General features: G+C 37.9%; 1 protein-coding gene across 2 annotated transcripts in view; it reads left to right on the top strand.

The window, feature by feature from the left end:
* The first annotated feature begins 5570 nt into the window (after positions 1-5570).
* LOC149788560 (sentrin-specific protease 8-like) overlaps positions 5571-13060 on the top strand; it is a 59565-nt gene continuing 52075 nt past the window's right edge. For both annotated transcript variants that reach the window (XR_016424168.1, XM_089974596.1), the window contains exon 1: positions 5571-5699. Coding sequence is in view for 1 of the 2 variants with exons in the window: in XM_089974596.1 (XP_089830722.1) it covers positions 5575-5699 (125 nt within the window). In the remaining variant the exon portion in view is untranslated. The remainder of the gene's footprint in view (positions 5700-13060) is intronic.

Below are 13060 nucleotides of genomic sequence, written 5' to 3'. Positions count from 1 at the left end.
CGTGAGCCTGGTACCAAGCTTAGAAAGCTTCTCGTTGTTCGGTACGCATGTTGTCGGGGTCGTAATAGTGAGCCTCAGGTAAATGGGGTAGAACGGCGTGTTGATTGGCTTCCGTATTGAAAAAGTGTGGAAAGTACCCTTTAGCCATTTCTGTCATTCCAAACGTTTTAGGCATTCGACTCAAAGGCATGGCCAAATAGCTCATCGAATCTTTAAACTGTACTTGTCCCACTTGCATGAAAATGATTTTGGCTCCGTTCAAAGTCACTTTAGGACGCTCGGTGCCTTGTTCCGTATAGTATCTGAGAAGAAACTGTCCATCGTATCCGGAAAAATTGTGAGCCATCACCGTGGCATGACGATGACAATCTCCGTAACGTTCAATGTCCTCTTGGCTCCACGTCTTGTCGATGGGGTCTAAGACCCATCGAGCGAAATCGGCTAACGTGTTTGGTCCCCGAAAGATTTTTTCACGCCCTCCAGGAATCTTGCTGCAGTGAGGGCAATGACTGAAGATATGTTCTTGAATGCACTTCTCGCATGCTCGATGAGCCATGCAGAAATTAGGGATGTGAATACCGGTCTCTTGCATGCATTCGAAATCGAAAAAGATGAAATTGCCTTTCTTCTTGTGACCGTCCTCTTTCTCTGGTGGGGGTTGGTATTTTTGCACGTAGCATTGGTGTTCCAAGTCCACGATGTGGTGACAAATGTGACATTTTTTCTTTCCTCGACATACGTGTGCCTTGGCAGTATTGGTACATATGCCTTGTCCACAGGTAGGGCACAATTTCAGGAGTTGACAAGCACATTTCTTCTGTGAACCTTGCGTTTTCAAATGTTGTTGGTAACAGGTAGGGCTGACAAACGTGCGCAGACAAGTTGAACAAGGCACTGTTTCTTCGCTCAGACAGGGTGGAGAGGCCAAACATCCTGAGCATTTCCATCCACAATGTTTGTGTTGCTCTCGATTATTATAACCATAGTCACATTTCTCACAATAATAACCGTATCCCAGGAATCCGGTGATACTGGTAATGGTATCGAAATGGTCATCGTGATAATAAACATGAATGTATTTTCCGTCCTTAAAACCTTGGCCTCGAAACAACAGAGGCCCGCGCATTTCTTGAGGGTGCACTTTCAAGGTGTAGCGTGGAGCTAGGGCATCTTGCAATTTTTGCATCTCAGGAATGCCACAGGGTGTGTCTTTGGACAGTCCGGCTTGTTTCAACAGGAGTTCTGCTTCATTTCGTTGTTTGGCTCGGTCGGATCGTTGAATAGTTTTCCAGGCTCTTTTCCATTCTACCGTGTCGTTCTTGTCGGCATAGGTTCGTCCCACCACGATGGCACGGGCTAAACACATCTGGTCTTGAGGGTTGTTAATTCGGACGAGACTCTTTTTGGTGTTGCGAAGGTCGTCCACCAATAACATCTTTTTGCGTCCAGTCCCTTGAGGAGGAGAGACGTGGGTCATGTCCAGTGTGGCTTTTCCATCGGTGATGTCAAACTGGTCATTAGATTGTTGTACGTGTTGAATCTTGTCCATGACTTTTGGAAGCGGTCAATTCTGCAGGGGTACTAAACTCGATCCAAACAGGGGATTTCAAACCGTCGTGTTGTATGGAAAGTCTCAAGCGATCGTCTTCTTTGGGTTGACATTGTCGCTTGAGTGAAGTGAGCAAAGAATCCCACACCCCAGTGATGAACACTTCTGCTTTCTCTAACGGCACTTCAGCCTTGAAATCTTTAAACTTCACCGTGTATTTGTAAGCCGTGGTTCTAAATTTTCTAGAGGAGCGCTTTTCCGTCTCTCGAATGGAATAGTACTTTTCAGGGTTGACTAAGGGTGGCGAACTTGGTTTAGAGGTTTCAAATTCTGGTTCACTCATGTCCTCTTCAAAATCACTGGCATGAATTTGTGCCAAGATTTCAGCCCTGGTACGAGGCGATAGATCACGTTTCTGCCTCTTACTTTCTTCTTCTATCTTCTCGAATGAATAGGATCGTTTCATCTTGAGTGCAAAACGTCAAATGACTCAAGTTTAAACACCATAGACTAATTTATAGTCATGGCAGACCAGCGTATATAAAAGGGTGTGTGTCTTGTCCTTTCACTATTCATTTCACTCTCAAGCCGAGCACAACGATGGAAGAGACTAACCAAATCGAACGTTTCGTCAGAGCTTTGCGAGGGGTCATTAGAAAATTCTCTTCAGACCAGCCCACGGACTACTCTCCTTCCTTTCGAGATAAAAGTCAAGATACTTGCTATATCTGTCAGAAGAAAGGGCATTGGTCTTCAGAATGTCCAGACCGTCAAAAAAGAAAAAAAAAACAGGGGCTAAAAAAGACAAAAGTCAAGATACCTGTTATTATTGTAAAGAAAAAAGACATTGGTCTCCAGATTGCCCAAAAAAGAAACAAGAGGAATCAGAAGAAAAGAGGAATTCTTCAGAAGAAGAGAGGGATTCTTCGGAAGAAGAGAGGGATTCTTCAGAGGAAGAAGAGGAAGAAAGAAGACAATTCTATTTAAAAGAGGCAAAGAAACAGGAGAAGAAAAGAAGAAGGGAAGAAAATGAGGATAAAACGGTGAAGAAATTGAAAAAACAGAGAGACTAAACAAGGAGAAAGAAGAAGTCAGTGAACTTTTAATTAAAGAATTGTGTTGTGAATTGTGAATTGGATTGTAAAAAATGGAGAATAGAATAAATTAATGATACAAGGTAAGTGTCTTTGAGTTTTGATTTTAAAATAAGAAGCTACACTCACGCACTCATACACAGACACGTACTATAAGGGTAAAATGGGTGGGGTTTTTTTTGAGTTATTGGCAAATTGAAATTGTATTTCTTTTCGAGAAATGTGGGTGGCCCTGAAAAGGCCCTTTTTTCTTTATGGTGTAGGGGTGAGTTTCAGCAATCAACTTTAACTGCCTTAAGCCTTTGCCACGGCCAAGGCCTACTTCTGGACTGCGTAATGTTGATGATGATGATTGGGTTGAAATCACTAAGGGTGGTACGGTAGGCTTAGTCACAGGGTTGACGTGTTTAGCTCGGGAAGGTCGTATTCTCTTCGGTCGTAATAAAGAAGTCTGATACATTTGTTTCAGACTTCTTAACTCCGCTAAAATGTCCAACAGTACCGTGACCGTTTGATTTTCACCCTCTTGTTTCTTTGCTGCTACTTCTTCTTGCTGTTGTTGCTGTTGTTTTTTTCTTACCTCTTCTTCTTGCTGCTGTTGCTGTAAGAGAAAAGCTTGTTCCGCTTCCTTTTGTCGTTGTATAAATTTCTCCAATTCTTCTTTCTGTCTCTGTCTAAAATTCTCCACTTGCGGTAATGAAGAAGGTAACGAAGGTTCCGGAACAAATTCTTGCGAGGAGAGAAAATCCACAAAATCCCAATTCACCTCTTCTGAAAGTAAGTCCTGGTTCCCTTGGGCAGTCTCCCCTGCTGGTGCACCCCAATGGATCGTTTTCTGAATTTCCGTCATGTTGAATCACTGTCGCATAGATTGACTGTACACAAGCACTAGCGAATCTATATAGACCACGTGACGTCACAGACTGTTCTCTTCGGATTGGATGTGGGCTGACTGAATTTTGTAACGCGTGTTCGGATTGGTGAATGAACTCAATCCGTTTCAATCCTACCTCTACCTATAAATAAGCGCAGTTCACTGCATTGATTCACCTGTTCTCGTCGCTTCAAGATGTGGACCACAGTTGAGTCATCCACCCTTGTGTCTTCCATGATGTTTAGGACGGACATGCTCATGTATGTCCGATCCAAGTGGACCGTTGTCCACAGGACAAACACTAGCCTGTGGATACGTAGGATCTACGTTGAAAGACAAGGATGCCTGAAAAGAGTGCTGATTTACGGACCAACAGTAAGACGCAGCCTAAGGACAAGAAGAAGACCAATGCGGTGCCCTTTATGTTAATGGATACATTAACATAAACCCAAAGGCCCTTTTCAGGGCCCCCATATTTCTCGAAAAGAGAATGACTTTTCAATTGCCTACCCCTTTTTTAAATTTAAATTTAAATTTAAAAAAAAAATTAAAAAAAAAAAAAAAAATCCCAAAACCCCAAACTCTATTCCCCATGTTAATTTCCCCTTGTCGCTAGACAGACCCACACTATAGTTCCATGTTAAATTCCCCTTGTCGCTAGAGTGACCCACGATTTATTCCCATGTTAATTCCCCTTGTCGCTAACTGACCCACGATTTTTCTCCATGTTAAATTTCCATTGTCGCTAATCGTTCCCAGGGGGGTCTGTAATGCTAATTCCCATTGTCGCTAATGTATCCCTATTCACTACTGAGGGGGTTTGAAGAAGTTTGACAATTGTTGATATGGGGGAGGGGGGAGTTCAAGATAAATTGACGTCAACAATGTTATTTTTTACAATAAATTTAATAAATAAAAAAATAGGAAATTAATCGGTGCGTTGACATGGCACACACTCGCTCGCCCGTCAACAGCCCACCAGTTTAATCCTAAACCGGTTGAGCTCTTGCCAAGGAAGTCATAGTCTTGCATCATCATATTTTGTTTTCATTCATTGGAGATTGTTGACTGTAGATAGATTTTTTAAGGGAAGCTGTTACTAAATTCAAAGACTGCACTGAACCATAGACATCTAAATAGTATATCTATCCATGGACTTCTATTAAATAGCATCTATGTTATATGTATAGATGCCATATATATTTAAGTCCATGAGCTATCCCTCCAAGGATGGATAAATGAGCCTAGGAAACTTGAGAGCTCGACTATAATACAGTCATCTTTAACATAATACATAAATAAATTATATAGCCTACACAAGCATACAACTTCTGCAACCAGATACAGTAACCTTAATGCCTTACAAATTTTGTACACTTTGATAAGAGTCTTGTTCATTTCAGGCAAATGCCCCCCCCCCCCCATTTGCATGTGCTGTAAAATTGCTGTAGCCTATATACGAAAATTAACATCCCCCTCCGCGAAGAATTCGGCCATTACGAGTGGCTGCCAAAAGACAGAGAGAGCTGATGACAATTATTGCTCATGGAGAGATGTTAAGCGAATGGTTAGATGAAGATGATGTTGACTTGTATTAAAATTTATTTGTAGATCTTTCAACTTCCATAATTCTATTTTTAGCATAAAAGCCAGCCGTGTAAAATATTGTTAGTTTGTGTGTGTGTGTGGGGGGGATAAAATTTTATTGGGGGGGGGTCACTGAAAGTTTGACAGTTCTTGACAAGGGGGGATTGGGGGTCTAAAAAATTGCCTAGAAATTGTTGGCATAATTAATGGACGTCCCCTTATTCTTGTACCTGTCCTAACTTAATTTCACAAGGTGAACCTTGTACCCTGGTCTCTTAGACCAACAAGTTGTTCTCCAGTTAAACAAAACAAAACAAAAACAAACAAACAAAAAATAAATAAAAGAAGGTGGAGAACAACTTACTGGTCTACCTGGTCGCCGTGACTTCGATGGATGGCCGGACTACCACTACCTGGGAAAGACTTTTACCATCGTCTAGGAGCTTGTTCCAAACCTCCCCTCAACAAAGATGAACATGGCAGAAGAAGACGAAACAGTATTGAGCTTCAATGACAGTATTATTCGAAAGTCGGACATGCAATTATTAGATGGACCTTATTGGCTTAATGATAGATTAATTGACTTTTGTTTTGAGTGAGCATTTTTCTTATATTGGCCTGAACCGCAATGAAATTGTGGGTCATGCCCTAGACCAAATAATTAGACCAGGGACGTGCATGTGTCAGATGAATTCCAAACGACAGGGTGTTCACCCAGTTTACTGTTATAATTTTACTCCAAGCTGCTGTTTTATTGGCAGGCGTCACGATTCAAAGTAAATGCTGCAATTATTGTTATGATTGGAGTTTTGGTAAAACAGTCTACAGCATGTGTATACAGCAAATGGTCACAGGAGGTTTTGACCTTTGATACGTTTGAAACTGTTACAGGTTAAACAAGGGCGAAGAGGGAAGGGGAGTGGGAGGAATATAGACACGTATGGTGCGAAGCAAAATCCTTTAAAGACAGGCATCTTCTTTCTGCAACAGTTGCTTGTGTTGAGAATGTCCTCATGGACTGACTAAATTGTACAATGATGCACATATGACTATTACAATAATCTCGATCAAAATTTTGATTTCAGTTGTGGCTGATTCGGACTATAGTATTAGCACACCCTCCTGTTTGTTTGTATCCACCTACCGATTTTAAAAACGAAAAGCACAAAGGATATAAAAAATGAACAAAATGTAATTTCATTCATTGGTTTATCATTTCTGACCTGATTATTGCCAAGGGGTCCCTAGTTCTCACAGATTATTGATGTAAACAAGTAAATTGACTGCTCATTGTCCATTTCTGGTTTCTATAATAGTCTATTTCAGCAAAAACTGTTATCTGTGTCCAATATTTGCAATGTCTGTTTAGAATATTTCTAGAATAAATTGAATGAAGAAATAAAAGGAACTCTTGCATACATGTGTTCAGATATAAGTGAATCCAAAATTTACAGAATTATTGAGATTTTTCAAACATGGTGAACTATATCACATCTGTTACTTGAAAACATATACTGGCCCAAGCTAACATAGCAACAGTGTTGCATAAGAATCTCACATTTGATTTGAAATGGTAACAGGTTGACTGTTTGGGACCTATCAACAATCTGGTTAGACGTGGTACATGGATGAAATTATAAAGTTTTATGCATTTTTTATATCCTTGATGCCTTTTTTGTTTTATATTGGTAGGGGGTACAATCAAACGGGATGGTGTGAGATAACTATAGAGCAGAAATATATATATATGCTCATTTTTTTCTCCGTTAACTTTGCATTTTCAGAATCATGCAGTATTTTACCATATTGAACTTGTGCACACAATTCATATTGCACTCATAAAGGAACTACTTTCTATTGTAAACTAACAATGGAATATGATGCAGACACCAGTACTTTTATTTTGTAAACAAATAATGTAGACTCACGTACTAGACCCTTTACACTTTTTTTGATTAAATTTGGTTCTGAATGAAATAAAGCAGATGTTTTACGTGGACTGCCACATACCAGCTGTTCTGCTACATTCCACGGTAACTTTTTTGATACAGTGTTTCGGATTTAATTAGGCGATAGATGCCAAGATTTCATAAAATTGCTGGGTACTTACAAATAACATGCAAGTGACAAGGAATAAACTGTCTCCTTTAGCTGGTAATAAGAATGGCATAAAATATACTACAGTTTTACATCCTGAATTTCCTCAAAATGTACTTTCTTAGTTCTGAAAATCTGAATTACATGAGCATATCATGGGTTCTCAAGCTTAATTACACATTTCGAAATTGTAAGTGCAATTACATCCTTCTTACTGCACTCAAAATGAAATAAGCATTAAATTCCATAGCATCTTTTTGATAATTGCAGTTGAAAGACTTCATATTTTTCCCACATTATAGTTTAAAATATTCAATGACAAAACAGATACACACTTGCAGATGTCAACACGCTTCTCCCTCACTGCTTCATTCCGATGTATTTCATGTAGAATTTGCAAAGATGAATCCAGTCCATAATCATGAAATTTCATAGAATCAACAAAAATACCCAAATCTATTAATTCCAGATCAAATGGAAAAGTTGTTGCAATGCACATTCATTCACAATATGACCCCAAATTTCAGTTTTAGGTCGACCAAAATGACACTTTCTTATGGAAGTTATGTCTAGCACGTGACAAAGTTAAGATTTATCTGGGCAGAGTTATGTGTGCAATAATAATGTTATTGTGTAATGATGAATCTGCGCTTGTGTATTTAGTCTGGAATATGGCATACATTCATTTACGTTGTTTCTTGTAGTGTGTTTTGTTTATATAATTAAGCCCTAGGTAGAATAAGAAAAATGAGCATATAATAAAAAGGTTACTGCATTTGTATGGGAAAATATGAACACGGTCATGCAGCATGCAGTATTCCATCTGAAAAACTCATATTTCCCATACAAATTTAGTAAAACCCTTATAATTATTGAAAACAGGGCATATTCAATAACATTTATTTTATATCTTTATATATATATATATATATATATATATATATATATATATATATATATATATATATTACTGCATGAACCCTGTTTTCAATAAATTTTCATTCTTAATGTATAGATAGTTCCCGAATGATCATCATTCGCCATATTTGTGGTCAGCTGGCAGATATACCATTGACTTTATATGGTATTTGGGAGTTGATATACCATTGACTTTATATGGTATTTGGGAGTTTAAATAAATTCATTGAATCTCAAGATACTTCTGCAATATTAAATACATAAACATAATGCAAATCAAGCTTTCTGTTAATATCTACATATTTGATTTATAAGTAGACTTTTCTTCCATGTGCCTTGTTAACAATGGTATATTTTTGTGATCACATAGAGGAGAAACTGCGTTTGCCCATCGTCCAGGTAAAATGGGCAGAATAGCATCTGCTAGTGACTTTATCGGGTAGCATCTATTATTTTTCAATAAAACTAAGTAGACTTATTTAAATTTTGCATGAAAAGATGAATCAGCTGCTTTTAAAATGTTAAACTATTAAATTAGAAATACAAGATAAAACTGCTATATTATTTGATTTATTATATACAAAAGTACACATTTATTTACAAAAGTACACATTTATTTCAGGTACAAATATTGATTACTTATTTTATGGGGAAATAATGAGAAATATAATGTAAACAGTTGGAAATGTCAAATTTAGATCTACAGTATTTGCTTGCCTTCCCTTGTGTTTGTGACTCCCTGGTAATTTTAAAAATGAATGATATTTCCAGAAAATGGGGAAATGACAATACATGCTATAAACCCTGACCCATAGAGATGATGCAATGATAATGCAATAATCTTTGAAGGTGTAGCAACATCCATGCCATGGAGATGGTGCAATGATAATGCAGTAATCTTTGAAGGTGTAGCAACATCCAGGGCATGGAGATGATGCAATGATGATGCAATAATATTTGAAGGTGTAGCAACATCCAGGGCATGGAGATGATGCAATGATGATGCAATAATCTTTGAAGGTGTAGCAACATCCAGGGCATGGAGATGATGCAGTGATGATGCAATAATCTTTGAAGGTGTAGCAACATCCAGGGCATGGAGATGGTGCAATGCTCTTTGAAGGTGTAGTAAGATCCAGGACATGGAGATGATGCAATGATGATGCAATAATATTTGAAGGTGTAGCAACATCCAGGGCATGGAGATGATGCAATGATGATGCAATAATATTTGAAGGTGTAGCAACATCCAGGGCATGGAGATGATGAAATAATCTTTAAAGGTGTAGCAACATCCAGGGCATGGAGATGATGCAGTGATAATGCAATGCTCTTTGAAGGTGTAGCAACATCCAGGGCATGGAGATGATGCAGTAATCTTTAAAGGTGTAGCAACATTCAGGGCATGGAGATGATGCAATGATGATGCAATAATATTTGAAGGTGTAGCAACATCCAGGGCATGGAGATGATGCAATGATGATGCCATAATCTTTGAAGGTGTAGCAACATCCAGGGCATGTAGATGATGCAGTGATGATGCAATAATCTTTGAAGGTCTAACAACATCCAGGGCATGGAGATGATGCATAATCTTTGAAGGTGTAGCAACATCCAGTCCATGGAGATGGTGCAATGATAATGCAATAATCTTTGAACGTGTAGCAACATCCAGAGCATGGAGATGATGCAATGATGATGCAATAATATTTGAAGGTGTAGCAACATCCAGGGCATGGAGATGATGCAATGATGATGCAATAATATTTGAAGGTGTAGCAACATCCAGGGCATGGAGATGATGCAATAATCTTTAAAGGTGTAGCAACATCCAGGGCATGGAGATGATGCAATGATGATGCAATAATATTTGAAGGTGTAGCAACATCCAGGGCATGGAGATGATGCAATAATCTTTGAAGGTGTAACAACATCCAGGCCATGGAGATGATGCAGTGATGATGCAATAATATTTGAAGGTGTAGCAACATCCAGGGCATGGAGATGATGCAATGATGATGCAATAATCTTTGAAGGTGTAGCAACATCCAGGGCATGGAGATGATGCAATGATGATGCAATAATATTTGAAGGTGTAACAACATCCAGGGCATGGGGATGATGCAATGATAATGCAATAATCTTTGAAGGTGTAGCAACATCCAGGGCATGGAGATGATGCAATGATAATGCAATAATATTTGAAGGTGTAGCAAAATCCAGAACATGGAGATTTGTGCAGTATACTCTTAGAACTTGACAAAATATTTACTGTATGCTGCAAAGGCACAATGATTTGAAATATGAAACCAGAACTCTATATTTTGTAGCCATTTCATTCATATAAATTCACACATGCCAGCCACTGTGCTCTTGGCTATATCATTATGCTTTTTTTAACGAAATTGTGTTTTCCGCAAGACTGCATATAGATTATGCTTTTTCCTTTCATTAAAATAAAGAATACAAACAAAGCAATAACAAGTTTTTTTGTCATTTTTTTTATATAAAATTCCACTCATATAATTTTGAGAATGTTGTTAAAAAGGTAAATGAACTTGATAAAGATCAAATTAATTTGGTACAATCCCTTGTCTGCATAATTTCAAAACAAAATTGTTTCATATTTGTGATAAATGACCAGGTAGTAGTGTTAATTTTAAATCTGAAGAAAAAATTGTTAATGGACAAAAGGCCAACTTTAAGGATGTATGTCTCTTCAAATATATGAGACATTGAAAATCTGAGCTCAGATTCACATTCCCCAGGTGACAGGTATGTAGTGTAGTAAATTTTATCCTGATATCTTTAACTTTCATGCATTTGAATAGTTACCCTCCATTTTAAGCCAAAGAATTCACAAGAGAATAAAATATGCTATCCCTACCCCTTCACTTGCTCATAACTTCATGATTAATTGGAATTTTTTAGTGGAATTTTGCATGCAGCCATCATTTACATAGGTGTAAACATCATCTGGTGATCTTGGCATGATTTGGTATGGAAAGCAGATTAGAGGCAGACAAAGACTTATCATATGCTGTTGTCATCCTTGACAGAATATAAAAAGCACTTCCAAACTGACTAAATGTTAGCTGTCAGTGATTTTAATTGATCCTTTGAGGCCATTTCAGGATGCTGCATTTGATTCTGTGCAGGACTCATCTTGGTCACCATTCCCTTTGTTTTGCACTGTTTTTCATGTCATCACTTAAATTTAGAAATCAATATGGTGTTATCTTCAAAACAGAAGAAAAAGTGCCTTTCTTCTTGCAAAGGAAATCTTATCTAGAACAAGTCTTATTTTGTAGGCAGAGATGACTAAGAACTGAATCCTTCACATTGTACTTCTTGCAGATGCAAAATAAATGCTATGCCTATGGACACTCATTTTTGACAGGGAAAAAGGAAATTGTTGACAAGCCCCACTTCCTTTCTGCAAAGTAACAAAGTGATTATAACATTTGTGTCGTCTGGCCTCTTGCTGATTCTGTGCTAATTTTTTACTTTTATTCCCATCAGCATGTTAAGTCACTGATTACATGTATCTGTTTAAATGGACACATTACAGACTTGTTCCCCATGGACGATTCAGGTACTTTACGGATCATTTAATGGTCACTTTTGTGCAAAGTTTCTCTTTTGATTTGTAAATTGACCTAGTTTGGATGCCAGTACCTCCAGTGTATCACACAAAATATACCAGCTTGGTATGATTGATGGTTATTGTTTTGCTTTTGTACATGAACAAATAATAACCACCAATCAAAATTAAATATGACGTTTTCTTTGTGTGACATGCTAGAAGTATAGCCCCCATATTTGATTGCAAGTAGACAGGATGAGAAGCAATAGAAACTTTGCTTAATATGGTTATTTAATGAACAGTAAGGTACTTAAATCATGCATGGGGAAAAAAACCTGGAATGTTTTCTCTATGCTGATACATGTATATGGCTGCAGTGTATGAGCATAATTAGCAAGGAATTGGTGGGATTGGAACGTGGGGGCATATTTCAGACCAAGTGAGTAAGCCAACTTGTGTTTGTTAATTTGGTGAATCCATGTAGGTCTTTGCAAGAGTTTTTCTGTTTTACTGACAGAAATGAGTTCATGCTTCTGCACTGGATGTTGCAAATGAATTTAATTTAAAGATTGAAAAGGCAAATTAATAATTTATTCACGACTACTCAAGATTAAAATAACTTGTGTATGGTAAGTATCATTTTGTGTTGATTTTTAATCTCTTGTATTGAAATGGATATTGATATGGAGAAAGTATCAATGCACCAATATGTCATTTAATAGTTTCATCCCTAGTTGGGGGTGGGGGGAGTGATGACATTTGGAAAATAGGTATTAAGTTCCCTAATACCTTGAAAAAAACAACACTGGCTCTGATTTGTGGAATAAAAAAAGCAAAATCTGACAGTAAAAATATCCTGGATAGAACAAAATTTCCAGCCCTCTCCCTACATCCCCATTGAAATGATGGACACTACCAGACAAATTGCAAGTACGTATATATTCTGAACTAATTCGTTTTTTGTTTAAATTCACATTTCTTTATCCTAGTTGTATATAATTTGTTTAGCCCTTGGGTACCTGCCTGTTGATAATAACCTGGGTAATAAAATGGGCAGTTGGTTAGCCCTTGGGCAACTGCCTGTTGATAACAACCTGGGTAATAAAATGGACACTTGGTTAGCCCTTGGGTATCTGCCTGTTGATAATAACCTGGGTCATAAAATGGACACTTGGTTAGCCCTTGGGTACCTGCCTGTTGATAACAACCTGGGTAATAAAATGGGCACTTGGTTAGCCCTTGGGTATCTGCCTGTTGATAATAACCTGGGTCATAAAATGGACACATGGTTAGCCCTTGGTTACCTGCCTGTTGATAATAACCTGGGTAACAAAATGAACACTTGGTTAGCCTTT

Source organism: Sinohyriopsis cumingii, chromosome 11 (assembly GCF_028554795.1).
Source record: "Sinohyriopsis cumingii isolate HCF-2022 chromosome 11, ASM2855479v2, whole genome shotgun sequence".
In the NCBI taxonomy this organism is placed as follows: Eukaryota; Metazoa; Mollusca; class Bivalvia; order Unionida; family Unionidae; genus Sinohyriopsis; species Sinohyriopsis cumingii.
This window is presented reverse-complemented; position numbering and strand designations above follow the sequence as displayed.